Genomic DNA, 14,649 nt, shown 5'->3' with positions numbered 1-14,649 from the left:
TATAAAAATATTAATACTGAAAAACAACAGAAACTCTCAGTTGAACAGATTTTTATCATATATAATGACTGAAGAGGACACCAGATCCAGACTCATAGAGAAGCATTAAATGAAACCAAGCTTTAAGGCAAACCAAAAATCCAGCAGGAAAAGCAGGAACTTGTGGGAAACACTGGGAGCTTTAAAGAAATAACTACAGTGACGCTACAAACAGGGACGGCAAGAAATAGGAAACACGATGATCCAACAAAGGACGAGACAAGACAATTTATACACATGGTAATGAGGCGAGGGGTAAACAGGTGGGAGACACAGTGGAAACAAATCATGGATAACAAGACACAGGACGACAAACCCAACACAGGACACAGAGTTCAACATGTACCAAAATAAAACAGGAAGAGAGACACAGCAGAACAGCAATATTAGATCAACGTAACACAACTAAACTAAGGACCATGACAGACAAGACCAACACAAAGACAAGCCTGAGGGAACAGCAAGGGAAGGCTAAAGGGAACTAATAAAGCTAAAGTCATCTATAATTAAGACACACATAACACAATAGAGAATCAGTACCAGGGATCAAAAGACTATGATCATTTTCACCGTTTCTCAGCACCCAGGAAGGTGGTGATAATGAAACAGAAAAGTTAAAGCAGATAATTAGTGATACCTCGATGGCGGTTCTCTGCAGAACAGGTTTGATTCCCTGAGGAATCATGAAGACATTTGGCTCTCTCTGAGGCGGTGGGTAGGGAAGGTCTGACTCCTCCGGCTGTGAATATGGATGCAGGAAAGTAGCAGGTCATCAACAAGTGACCAATGAGAATTTGTGCAGTCATGGAGTATTGGAATCATCTGAGAAATGACTCCCCGACTAGGAAAATCCCCTTTTCTGGGTGACTTTAGTGACTTGAAATTACACAAAAATCTGGTAAAGGTTTGGTTTAAGGTAAGAAACTTTAAATCAATTGACTTATATGGCTAACGTTTAATCAAGAAGGTGATATGACATTGTCACTGTTTAAAGCAGTCCATGAGCAATAACGTAGATTAGGCAGAAAACACATTTATTAGCTGGATAACAAGTCTTTAATCTCTGTAGTGTTTTTGCTGTTTCCAAATTCAAATTTAAGAACACATCAAATTCTGAAGAGGAATTTCCCAGGTCGGGACCATCCAAGCAGCACATGAATGCACAACAACGATTTAAACAGCTTGCCGTGCTATTTACTGCCAGGTGAACTGTTCTATGGAAACAAACATGAAGAAATGTTAAATGACAATGTTTAGGATGAGTATATCAATTTTGTTTTAGAGTGTTAATACCACACAAATGTAATAACATTTAACATTAAAAAAAACACTTTAAAAAGCATAAAATAGTACTTTACAACAAGCAGCCTGTTATGTATTTTAAAGCATGCAAATTTAACATTTATTTGGATTAAATATTTTGAATACAAAAGTAATGTAGAAGACCCAACAAGCATGTTAATCCTAAAATCATATAAAACACGTTGAATGTATTTGAAACTCATTGTGTTTGTCAATTTTAAGTTTGACTGAAAAATATAAAAATATGCATCACATTAAATTTCCTACATTGTAAATTTATAAACCACATAATCCAAATATATGTAAAATTAAGATGCGATTAAAATGCATAAGAGGCAAAAATATTTTTGCACCTACAAGAATCTGTAGAAGACCAAAGACAACATCGGTAAGCATTTCTCCTTCTGAGCTTCAGTATGTTTTCCTAAAAAGGTGTAATTATAGTAACAGAAACATTATCTGATTATGATATAATGTTCTCTTTCTTTCTGTGACACAAAATTATTAACTGTACTCACTAATGATAAAATTTAATCTGGAATCTTCTGAAAGTGAAACTTTCTTAAGCTCCTATAAAAAAGGTAAAAATGATTTAAAGTCTGCATGCATGCTGTCTTTGGACTTCCATACGCATCTGCATACAACATACAACAAACCACGTGTAAAAACCACACAGTGTTAGATTACTGCTGATCAAAAATAAGTAAATAAACATTTCAAGTTTTAGAAAAAGGGGATGGCTTTTAACATGCACGTGAGATAAAATTATTAGCGTATGCAGTAAATGGACAGAGACATCAAATGGGATGACCATGGATGGATTTGACTTTGTGTTTCTATATTGTACCCATTGCTGCAGGTTTTCAGAGAGGAATCCTGGAAACATCAGCTGAAGAAGCCAGAATGAAGAAAAAAGAAAATAATTCAGCACAAAAGATAAATGAAAAGAGCTGTAACTGCACAAATATACTGCAACATGTGGGGTGTTTTTGATACGACTGGAAGACAGGCTGTATACTGCATACAAGACGCATAAAGCTGAAGTGAAGACAAATGCAGAAGTGCCATGAATCTGGCTACTGGAGGAACTGCAGAAATTAGCGTTAATTTTTATTTGCCTTTGATGTCACTTGCTTATTTTATGATCTCCAGTTTCAAGATGCTTTTGTCAATTATGGCTCCCAATTACAGTAAAATAGGTCATAAAGCACCGTATTGTTCATGGTGTAGTAACTTTGTGACTGACAAGTTACGTTTGATCCGATCCTCGATCAGGGAATTACAAAAAATGTTAAAGTTGTGGCTTCAAAATAGAACATCACTGTGTCCCCTTCTATCTTTTACATACAGTTTATGAAGAAAGCAGCAGAAAGAAAAACTGAAGAAAGGACTTCATAATAAATTATTCTGATTTAGCCAGTTTGCTTACTTTGAGACTTTTCCTAACAAAAATCAAAAATGGGGGGGAAAAAAAAGTTATTTAAATTTTTTTATGAATATTTACTCTTTGACTCTCCTAGACTGTGTGATAGTCTCATATCAGTCATGTTTACTGTCAAACATTTAAATTTAGAGGAAAACGGTACAATACTTGGTGTGGTTTTACCTCATCTAAGATGTGGGTGGAAGTCAGGAAATCTCCCTGTAGGTGATACGACATGAGTTATATTTCAAAGTTAAATGGAAAAGACAAAAATTCAAGAAGGAATGGGAAAAAATGGAGATAAACGTACCTCTTGACCTGGAATATGGTGAAGTGACGGCTGTTGGAATAACAGTGAAATCAAGACTCGTCCTCAAAGACTAAAGCATCCATATCAGAACCACATGCCTTTTTAAAAACTTTGAATATGACAAGAAGGAAAAAGACCAGTAGGTGAAAGTGTCAAGTTGACCTCTGACCTTTTCTCTGCGTATAAGCTCAAAGGCAGCCAGCAGCTCGCCAGCGTTCTTGTCCCCTCTGCGAATTGGGAACCAGGCCAGGCGTGGCGACCGAGTCAGTGAGGGCTGGCACACGCAGCGACCCATGAACTCATCAGCTCCCTGAAGAATGAAAACACAACATAGACATACATGTTACATCCATGTTTTAGCAATATAGGAAGACAAACAGATGTTCAAAGACCTCTAAATAGCTTTCATGAGATTTAAACACTCACGTATGTGTCCTGATCGTAGAGTTCCACTATAATATTGGGGGGGCTGGCCATCGTGACCTCGGAGTCGCCAAAAATCTCCACTTCATAGAAGATGAGCGTCTGGTCCCAGGTGGGATTGAGAGTGTTTCGCACCGTCACCGTCTTCTGGGATTGGTGGAGGAAGGATACGATCGCGTAGGGGTCTGGAGAGAAAAACACTGTGAGCCTTTCTTTTCGCTAGTTTAAACTTGGTGAGAGTACATATGACTCAAGGTCTGGACGTTTGGCAGAGTGAGGTCATTTATTTTTTAATGGCTCAATATTTGTTTACTCAACCTATAGGGTTTCCTTTACCTATGGAAGATATAATGTTATTGATGTATTAGACTGGATTATTAAAAGGATTTTTTGCATGACAGTTCCATCCATCCACTTATCTGGGTCCAAGAGAATACCCATTTTAGAAGGGAAGCCCATAGCGCCCTCTTCCAGCCATTTCCTCCCACTGTGGACCTTCACAGGGAGGATAAGGAGTATTATCCTCCTGGAGTTGGAACATAAGCTCAGGTCCTTTTCCTTTAAAAAGTTACCACCACCACCACTATAATCTGCTAATCCAGACAGGCCTACCCAGAACTTCACCAATGCTGCAGAGGAGTGTCAACCAGGGCAGCCCCTCAACATCCAGAGCCTTAAAGGAGTCCCAGTGAATTGTATCCAACCCACAGGCCCAGTGAAACAGAGTCATCTCCAGACCCTGCATCGTCTACAGAGGTCGTACTAGTGGGGTTTAGGAGATGGGTGAACTATTACATCTAGCTTGATGGATACTGAAGAGTTTCAAGAAGCTGGCCCTTAGTGATGCATTAATGAGAAGATTAGAAAGAATGAAATATAATGCAACTTCTCAGAGAGACCAAACATGTATAAGCAGAAACGGTAGTTTCTGTTTTTCACACTGGGTCTCATTTTGGTCACTCCCAAAAAAAAAGAAAACAAAAGGAAAATTAAATGGTTGCAACATCTTCTGGGCGAAGGTTTTGGAAGCTGCTTACGAGCTTTTGCCGCCCTAATTTGCAAAGCAGAGAGCAAGGTTATTATTGAAGATGCTGAGTGAGTTTTTAAAGACGGTCCTCGCAAGTATAGCAGTACAAACTTATGCACGATTATGTCCAAACTGTCCTGGCGTCCTGCACAGTGACATCAGCAGCTTGGGAATGCCAAGCTGGAGACAGAGGGCTGGGAACGCCGCTCTGGGAAGTTTGTTATTCCAGGTTAAAACGGCTCTCCTCCATGTTAAACACACACACACACACACACACACACACACACACACACACACACACACACACTGAATTAAACACATGTAGCCTACGTACAGTTACACAGACTGAGTAGTTTGTTGTTTCAGGCCGGGTAAAGAGTCTCTGTGGAGCCGTTAGCATTGGAGTAAACAGAAGTTAAGATGCATTTTCCCACCAGCCCTCAATTAACCCTATATCTAAGACACACACACACACTCGCACACAGTGTACAGACACACCACCCATGGTGACCCATTCAATTACCGTCCATTTCCAACATCCCATTAGCTCATAAAAACCACAATACAAACAGCCCCGGGGGGTTATGTAAGTCTGTGCTTGTGTGTTTTTAGTGAGAGTGTGTGTGTGTATGTTTGTGTAGAGGGGAAGCGGCAGTAGTCAGGACCCTGGTGGGAGCCACAGAGGGACATAAGCAAACGAAGACTGGGAAAAGAGAAAGAGGAGAGGAGGGAGGATGGAAAGAAAGAGAAAAGGAGGGAGGAGAGGACAGGAGGAAAAGAGCATTATCTCTAAATGTGGAGATTTTGATCCAAGATTAGATACAGTTTAAAGGAAGAATGATGAAAAAAATCCAAGAAGGGGAATCAGTGGAATCAAGCCACACAAGCATTCTTCATGACTTTATTTCTGCTTTTTGAGGGAACATAGATCCTTACAAAAGACACTCTGTCAGAATAAAATACTAAAGAGCTTCGCGGCAGTTAAACCTGCAATGTTTAACTTTTGTCTCAATCTTCTGCGTACAGTATGCCCATGAATGACCGCAAAAAATAACAAAGTACAGCCAGCTTGATAGAAATAGTGGTGAGCACAGTGCATAGCACTTTCTATAAAGTACCTGGGTGTATTAGACGTTAGTGAGGCCTGTACAGCCTACTTGGGCTACCAAGAATCTAATCAAACAAGTTCTTAAATTCCAAAGTCATCAAATATTGTCTCTACGGGGGAAAGAGTTACGTCATTTTAACATGAGAACATGGGAATGGACTCTAGTTTGAATACAGCTTCAAGTGGTCATTTGAGGAACTGCAGTTTAAGGGATCGTCGGGGCTTTTTTTAACCTCAAGAAGTTAAACTATTAGGAGAAAATAGTCTCGCCTCTTTGTGGCTTTTGTGAGCACAAAGCTTAAATCAAAGCAGGAAGTAAACCAAACATGTAAAGAGAAGAAACACTTCATCAGCTGATTGCTCCACTAGTTGCTTCGTCAGCAAGCAGTTTCTTGCTCTGGTAAGATCATTGCTTCAGCAGGTTGAAAGAAGCAAACAAACAGAGGCAGACGGCAAAGGGCAAACGGGGAACTATAAAGAGAAGCTTAAAAAGACAGATGTGCAGGAAAAGCAGAAAGAAACACAGACAAAAGATGAAAGGCAATCAGAGAAAAAGACAACAGACAGAAGGAAAAAGAAAACAAGAAAGACCTCAGCGTCTTTAATCATGGATGCCCAGACGCCATGTTACACCAGATTAACGCACAAGTGAAGCCCATCCATCAACTCTTCTCATCCATTACATTGTGTGTGTGTGTGCGTGCGTGCTAAGGAGACCGAGTGAATGAGAGTGATAGCGATTCATCATGTCAGTCTGTGGCCAGGATGCTCTCTGAGCTTCTTTCTCTCTAACCCTGTCTTTAACCAACCTCCCATCTATCATCGCTCTCCCCCTCCATCTGTCCGTCCATCCATTCGTCTGTTCTCTGAGAGCTCTGTTTTTATATGTGAGTCTGCGGTGGGTTTCTGATTAACACAGGCTCGCAGCAGTCGCAGTTACCGTGACCTCTCTGAATGGAAGAAAAACATGTTGTTTTGTGCGTGTGCTTTGCTCTCTCATTCTGTGCGCCTGTTTTCTGCGCTGCTTCCCTCTGCAGTGCAGTAACACCAGCTGCACATACACAACTCGGTGCTTCATATCAAAGCTTCTTTTTCTTCATGTCCCGTAAGGTTCGCCTGCTGCGGTGCATTTAAAGACTTTATTTATTTATTTGAAAAGTCAAAGGATTGTTAGCAATGACAAAGCGTGAAAAGACACTTGTCAATAGTGATGTTTTAACTTATGAACATATGTTTTCGGCCACATGGGGGCAGCAGAGACATGTTAAATGCAAGTTTATTATTCTCTCTCTTAGTATGGAAGCTCGTTTCCGCCACAAAAAAAAAAGAAAAAAGAAAAAAAGGATCTCGAAATTTCGACTTATTTTCTCGAAATTTCGACTTATTAACTAAAAATTTCGAGAAAATAACTCGAAATTTCGAGTTATGGATACTTGTTGTTTTGTCTTTTTTAGTGGCAGAAACAGGCTGCTACTTGATATGAAGTAGCAAGTGAGTGGAAACAATCCACCCTCCCTCAACAATGAGCCTGTCATGGCCTTGGACACAATTAAGTTTTTTTTTTTCTTTAGTTGTGCATTGTTGTAACTATCCTTGTGTTTTGATCTTTCGATCCTATTCACAGATGGAGTTTCATTGTTCCAGGTTTTGCTTCATGTTGTAGTTATATTTGCAGCTGCAGGCCATGTTCTGTCTTGTGTGTTTATGCACCCAGAGTCAGGAAAAATCTATTTCTAAGACACAGAAAGATGAAGGCATCCTACAGATAATGCAGTTTGGGATAATTTTGCACTTTGTATGTTTTTAAAAGCACCATCACTTTTACTGCCTTTAACTTTTGTCCTGTATATGTAAACATAACACTCCGATAATCACCACAACCCTAATTTCTTTCTGGAGGGACGGAAGAAAATCCATCTTATGTAATAAACACTGAATATACGGTAATTTGGCGTCTGGATTGGAATAAAGGGGGAAAACAACATTAAAGGTGTCTAACAAAATAAAATCATCAAAACTGCTGGAAAAAATGATTTGGGGTCAACTTTGGCTGCCAGATGATGCAGCAGTTCCAACATTGTCTTCAGTACCTGAGAAGCTGTCTTTGTCCATGGGCAGCAGGTCTCTGGCTTGATACAGATAGCACCGCAGATGGTATCGAGTGCCACCTGCATATATACAAATGCACACACAGACACAGATATGTACACACATCATTATACACACAAAAACAGGGACGGGAAAGAAAGGGAGGAAAAAGGAAGCTGCCTTACGCTCAAAGAAACAGGAAATGGTAGGCCTGTTGACTCCAAACGTGGTCGTAACTGACTTGTCTTCATTCTTGTCCTCTATACTGCTCTGTGGAGGAAGGGTCGGAGGAGAGGAGCAGAACAGAAACAAAACCTTTTACAAGCACTTTCTTTCTGTGTGGCCTTCAAAATAAAAGACTGTGTTACTTTTACTGCACAAATAATGACAGGTCAAATCACTTTATTTTATTTTATCTGTACCATTTTTGATGATTTTGTCCACTTAAGCCCATCTTCAAGTATGTCGCCAAATACCAGTGATAAAGCACAAAGCCAGGCCAATTAAGGGATAAATTACCCAGAATTTGGACTGGATGAATTTGATTTTGCAGCAGGAGGTGGAGCAGGTCATGTGCTAATCAGGAGACTGGAGGTTTGACCCCTGGATTTCCAGTCTTATGCGAGTATTTACCTTTTTTTTCTGTTTCTGACCCTGTTGAGTTCTCATTCTGTATTGGCTCTCCAGGTCTGGGTGATAGCCACTTTGTTTTTTCTTTCTAGCTCACTTCAGGTCTCAGCCTGCGCCTCATCAGTCTGTTTCTACTGTTCTTCATTTGGTCTGTGTGACGTTGTCTTTGTTTCTTAAAAATGGCACTATGTGGTTGACCTTAAAGAGTTTAACCAATCAAATGTTTTCAGGAGAACTTAGTCCAGACACTTCATTTTTCCTATGAGAAAAATCCTGAAAGAATTCCTACAGGTGAGACCATCCAAAAATCAGCTGATAGTTCCTGTGGTGGTAAACAACACATGCCTGCAGGCAGCCATCAAAAATTCAGGGTAGGACTTTTCAGAGGAGGATTAGCAGTTTTGAACATGTGAAATCAAAACACCTGGGTTATATATTGTTTAGGTGTCTACATAATTTGGGGCACTTCCTCACCAGAGAACACTCAAGGGCAAAGATGGCTGCCGGTCCTGTCTTCTCCAGCGGCTCCATGCGGCGCCTCCACCTGCGCCTCCTGAAGCTGTCCGTCTTCCTGGGCTTGAGGTGGAACCTCCAGCCAAAAAGCGAGGCGTACTCCCAGCCCTCCCTCTCCGCCTCGTCTGGACGCTGCTGTGAACACGAACATAAACTTAAATCAGCTTTTCCCCAAAAATAAAAACATGAGGGCAGAAGAGACGCTCAAAGCAAACTTTCCTAAATTCATTTGTGGAGCTTGGCCACCATCTAGTGGTTACTATGGGGAACTTCAGCTGTTCATGACTTAATTTTGTAATTACATTTTTATTTTAAAATTCAATTTAGGAAAAACTATTAATCCACATTTTTGACTAACATCATTTTTTCACTTGTCTTCATCAGCTCCTTTCTTTATACATCAAATCAGGCCAGCAAATCCTTACTGACATGATATTTTGGTCAAATATATCTTCTCAAAAGATAAACAAAAAAAATAAAATAAAATAAAACATACAGTGTGTGGAATAAAATAAGCCATCAAACTGATGGAAACTTTAAGACTTTAATGTTCCTCTGACTATTATCATGGTTGCCTTCTTCACATCACCGGATTTCTTAGGATGGGCAGACATGATGGGGATACACGGATCCGTGACCTAAAAAGAATGGGATGTAAAGTAGGATATCTTCTGTGTTACAGAATGTATCATAATCCCAGAGTGAGAAAAGTAAAGAACATAATTTCTTCTTAATTTCTTCCTAGAAAACAAGAAAAAAAAACACTTGAGGAATTTACAATATGCAGCATGAAGAAATAGGAAATAAGAATTCCAGAGACCAATATGTATTATTTATGGGATTATTTGACAATCATTCATGCAACACCTCAAAATTAGCTGGTAATGCTTCAGAATATGGCCCACGACTCAGAGTGAATAATAGAACATCATCATGTACATCAACATAATACAGCCCACGCTCCGATGGGCAGTTTATTTCTGATGTCAGACGGAGAAATTGTGTTGGGTTTGTTGCAAAGTTACCATAAAATTACGCTGAACTTAAAACTGCTTACAGTATATTTTGCATCTCTTTTCCTGAAAACACCCGAAGTTATGCAAATACACACATTGAAACTGTATTTATCATGCCCTTGTTATAAAGTGTCACCGCTTTGTTCATTGCAGACTCATTTGTCCTGCTTTTGGCTTTGTTGAAGCGCCGATATTTAATATGTCAGAAAAAACAGTGAATGAAGTATATTTTGTTCAAACTCATTTCCTTCTCTTCTGCTACCTTTCTCAGAGCATCCATCTTCTGCTGGTCTCGTCGCCTCATCCGTATCCATCGTCTTCGTCGGTTGGTGTGGTACATCTTCTCTGCCGGCACCCACGACTTGGGACGCCGGTCTGGGGGAATGGTGATGCCGTACTCCCAGCCTGAACACACAGAAAAGGACTTATTAGTTTTAATTTACTCTCTATTGTTGAAAGTGGTATTATTGTGTGCCTGTGTGTACCTTGATCATCCACAGCCCTGTTGAGATCCTCACTCCACTCCACCTCCTCCCATACCCAACCTGGTGGACACTCAATCTCGTCCTTTGGCACCGCTTTCTCCCCGTTCTGACAAAGACACACTTGCTTAGATTTACTGCGATGACTGAAGCCAAAATATGTTACATAAGCACTTATACATACCACATCCGTGTATCCTTCCTGCATGCCGATCCACTGGCCACCTGGTAGCCTCATCTGGTTTTCAAACACTTCCTCTGTGAAGGTCATGTGACCGGCATCCACATCAAACAGGAGTCTGAAGTATTAACAGCACAAAGCAACAGATACATACACATTCATTTACAAATGACCTTCATGTTTAAATATTTTCATTTGCCACATTTAACTCACTGCTAAACAACTACAGTTGTGGTCAGAAGCTTACATCCATCATCGGAGGCATGAATGTTGGGGTAATTTTGGACTTCTAATTTTGGATTTCTCTAATCTACACATGGTCAAAAGTATACAGATTTACCCCCCACACACTCTAATATTTAGTTAAATGTTCATTAGCACAACCAGATGTTTTTGTTAGCCGTCAACAAGCTTCTGGCACAATTCTGGTTGAATATTTGGATACTTTTCTTGGCAGTAACTGTAGAGTTCATTTAAACTGGTTGCTTTCCTGACATGGACCCAACTTTTAAGCTAACTCCAAAAATATTCAATAGGGTTGAGGTCAGGCTATGGGGACGGCAATTCCAGAAGCTTAACATGAGATTGCTTCATCCATTCCAGACGCAGCTTTGAAGCATGTTTGTGATCACTGGTTTGTTGGAACACCCAACTGTGTTCACGTTTCAACCAACAAACTGTTGATTTGAGGTGAAGTTGAAGAATTTGGAGGTAGTCCTCTCCCTTCATTATTCCACCCACTTTGTGCAATGTAGCAGTACCGCTGGAAGCAAAACAGCCACAGAGCATGATGCACCACCACCATGCTTGACAACTGATGCAATGTTCTAATCCTCCAATATCCCTCTTATCATTGTGGCCAAATAGCTCAATTTTTGTCTCGTCTCATCATAAAACCTTTCTCCTTGAGGTATTTAAGCTTGTCCATGTGGGCAGCTGCAAATTTCAGGTTGAGCTTGAAAGTGTTGATTTTAAAGTTCACTTCACTGTGGACAGAGATGCTGGTGTTTCAGAAGTTTTCAGTTCATGGCAGGCTTGAGCCTTGGTCGTTTCTGGGTTGTTCCCAAACATCCTAACAAATTTCCTTTCATCTGATTGTGACAGTTAGGGTCTTCTTCCAGACCTTAGCAAAGTCATTATACATCTGATTAACTTGTGTTGAATTGTTTGAAATGACAGTCTATTAATCTGTAGCTGTTAAGAAATGGAAACAGACCTTCCAAACTTGTGGAATCTAGAGTTCTCCTTATTTGATCCGAGTTGCTTGGACTTTCTTATCGTTTCAAGTATCAGTCAATCCAGTAAGTGCTGTCAAACAAATCCTTTCTATGCTGACAAGAGAAACTACCAGTTGCCACTCAATCACCAACCGTGATTTAATAGACCTTGAAGTTGTCAGGTTAAGACCTTCAGCCAGAACCTTTAGCGCCACTTAATCAAAGATTTAGGCAACTGTACGTATATTTGAGTCCGTATGAACACTTTTGACCCTGCTTCGATTCAAGATAATTATATAAATTTCACAAGAGAGCCTCTGAAAATTTTGGAAAGAATCACATCAAGATATTTGCCATAGCTTTCCTTTCACACGTGTAGCATACACCAGGAAATAGTCTGGTTCAGTCCGTTTATATATTATAATGTCTAGAAAAGTTCAGGGCTGCACCTGTGAAAATAAGTAAATCCACAGACTAAATCCATAAGTGTTGTAAATATATATATTTCCTAACATGTATAAGTGTCTCCATCTTAATGTATAAAACTGACTGATGGGTTCCAGCCTGTCCATTTGTTGATATCTGGAGCAAATATGTTAATCTTAGTGGATAAATTAAACCTAAAAATGTGCCTCTAAAAAAAATCAGTTAAAGCCACAAAATTCCCATGTTCTTTCCAACAGCTTCAGCACACAACAAAGCCCAGAGTTTGAAACTGTTAATCACAGAATAATGAGAGTGCGAAAGGTTAAAGGAACAGACTCACGTCCTCTCGGGGCTGATGTACCAGTCTCCAGCCCAGGACCAGCCGGGCGAGGGTTTGAAACTCTCTTTGGGCAATTTAACTCTCCCGGTGATGTCGCTATACTTGGGGTAGGTTAAACCTGTAGTTCCCCAGCTGCCCACCAGGGCGAGCCGTGTCTGGTTCTCATACTACAGACAGAGAGAAAGAGGCAGGCTGGGATCATTGCTAATATTTAAAGACTTCTTTTTGAGACTTCATTCTAGTTCTGTCGACTTCTTACCGCCTCGGCAAAGACAGACAGTTTTCCTTCAGCATATTCATTGAAGTGTTTGACATCAGCAGCCAATCCAAACCAAACTTTAACCCTCAACTGACCGGGAAGTTTGGCTTCTCCTCCACTGCCCTGTGGACACTGCACAGCAAACACATACAAACGGTGAGTCACACTTTGTGTCAAGAAGCTGATTAACGTAAGAGGTGTAATGTCCTCTGATGTTACTCGACTGTGAGTGTGCACCTTAAGAAAGACAGTCTGCAGCTGACCGCAGTGTTTCCCACAGTGCTGCTGGGAGAAGATGACGGTGTGTGCTGGGATGCGGTGGTACGCTACCCTGCGGTCACCCTGCAACATCCATATCACGATGTCTGGAAGGCTGTTCTGGGGCTGGAAGATTGACGTAAAGGAAGAGAGAGAGAAATTAGTGGTAACGAGTTTTCTCATTAAAGGATAATTTAAATGAATAATAGTTTATGGAATGTGTCTATGCATCCATCTCTAGGCCAGATAAACTTTCAGAGAGGAAATGGTTGGTCAGCTTGTTTTTTTTCAAAGCTCATCACCTTGAATAACATTTAAAATTAACCCTCTGATGCATGAATTATGAAAGCCTTGGTCAAGATTTTTTTCTTAAGTGCTTTTATTCTTCTGAGGACATGAAAAAAAATGTTTAACTCTTTTTTTTTTTCAAAAATATGTTTTTTTTATAAAGTTATAAACTTGTCCACTCCAGTGGACTACATGCGCCTGAGCACTTAGCATGAAATACTGTGAATTTACTGTAAAAATTAATTACCTTGTGTTCTATTGTAAATATACAAACACTTGTTTGCTTGTATCCTTTGAAAAACATCTCAGCAATTTTTTTGGAACTTTCAACTCATAAGGCCCCAATGTTTAGACGTAAATAACAAAACCAATCAACAGTCCTAGCTATGAATCCTACACCTGAATATGGCAAACTATCTCCAACAAGAGAAACATTTTTGAGTCTACACAGTTCTATAACGATGCAGGACAGTATTACCAAGCCCTTAGTAGCATGCTGGAAGAAAACACAAACTGACATCTTAGTCTCTGCATCTCCAAACAGTTCTATGTTCATCACACCTAGGCTGTGCGAAAGTTTGCAACGCATCCAGGGCACAATGGCACACAGCATTGCATGCAGATGTATTTGGTCTTCCGTGTGCACACAACATCATGGCACCTGTTTGCATTTTTCACCTCGGTCAGTTGGGGCCAGTGATATCTTGTGGCAAACCTGACCTCACAGGCTACTTTGGTGACTGCTCTCCACTTCACGGGTTGTGGGGTCCCACTGGGTCTTCCTCTTTTGCATTGCTGGAGGGAGAATCTCTTCTCTTGTTACTGACAGTTCTTTCCCATACAAGTTGGTGTTGTAAATGGTAAATGGCCGGTATTTGTATAGCGCTTTTCTAGTCCCTAAGGACCCCAAAGCGCTTTACACAACCTGTCATCCACCCATTCACACACACATTCACACACTGGTGATGGCAAGCTACAATGTAGCCACAGCCACCCTGGGGCGCACTGACAGAGGCGAGGCTGCCGGACACTGGCGCCACCGGGCCCTCTGACCACCACCAGTTGTATGTTATATTATCAATTAGATCTGCTGGAAACAGATGTCTGAAGAAATCTATGGGATCCTTCCCCTCCACATTCAATTTCCACTCTCCTAGAAAAGGAGGCAAGTCTCCAACCAAGTCATTGTCTTGGACTTTCCAAATATTTTTGCGGGCTTGAGTATGGTCAGGTGCCATGTACCCATCTCCCACAGCTCCCTGATCATGCTGACCTTCCTCTTCATCCTGCCCCTCATCGTTCTCACTTTCTGCATCCTG

At 40.6% G+C, this 14,649-nt stretch overlaps 1 protein-coding gene across 7 annotated transcripts in view; it reads right to left on the bottom strand.

The window, feature by feature from the left end:
• dysf (dysferlin, limb girdle muscular dystrophy 2B (autosomal recessive)) overlaps nt 1-14,649 on the bottom strand; it is a 107,290-nt gene that overhangs the window by 59,660 nt on the left and 32,981 nt on the right. For 5 of the 7 annotated variants that reach the window (XM_080903386.1, XM_080903390.1, XM_080903388.1 and 2 more), the window contains 15 exons: nt 13,022-13,168; nt 12,785-12,916; nt 12,526-12,692; nt 10,546-10,660; nt 10,365-10,470; nt 10,142-10,284; nt 8,825-8,998; nt 7,906-7,990; nt 7,723-7,800; nt 3,501-3,682; nt 3,244-3,384; nt 3,075-3,104; nt 2,948-2,983; nt 2,189-2,230; nt 677-778 (listed from right to left, as the gene is read on the bottom strand). In XM_080903386.1, coding sequence (XP_080759512.1) covers nt 677-778; nt 2,189-2,230; nt 2,948-2,983; nt 3,075-3,104; nt 3,244-3,384; nt 3,501-3,682; nt 7,723-7,800; nt 7,906-7,990; nt 8,825-8,998; nt 10,142-10,284; nt 10,365-10,470; nt 10,546-10,660; nt 12,526-12,692; nt 12,785-12,916; nt 13,022-13,168 — 1,680 coding nt within the window. The remainder of the gene's footprint in view (nt 1-676; nt 779-2,188; nt 2,231-2,947; nt 2,984-3,074; nt 3,105-3,243; nt 3,385-3,500; nt 3,683-7,722; nt 7,801-7,905; nt 7,991-8,824; nt 8,999-10,141; nt 10,285-10,364; nt 10,471-10,545; nt 10,661-12,525; nt 12,693-12,784; nt 12,917-13,021; nt 13,169-14,649) is intronic. The other 2 variants (XM_080903389.1, XM_080903391.1) reach the window with 1 other exon arrangement.

The sequence above is a fragment of the Rhamphochromis sp. 'chilingali' genome (assembly GCF_963969265.1).
Source record: "Rhamphochromis sp. 'chilingali' genome assembly, chromosome: 1".
Lineage (NCBI taxonomy): Eukaryota > Metazoa > Chordata > Actinopteri > Cichliformes > Cichlidae > Rhamphochromis > Rhamphochromis sp. 'chilingali'.
Note: the sequence above shows the minus strand (reverse complement) of the source record. Positions and strands in the feature narration are given on the sequence as shown.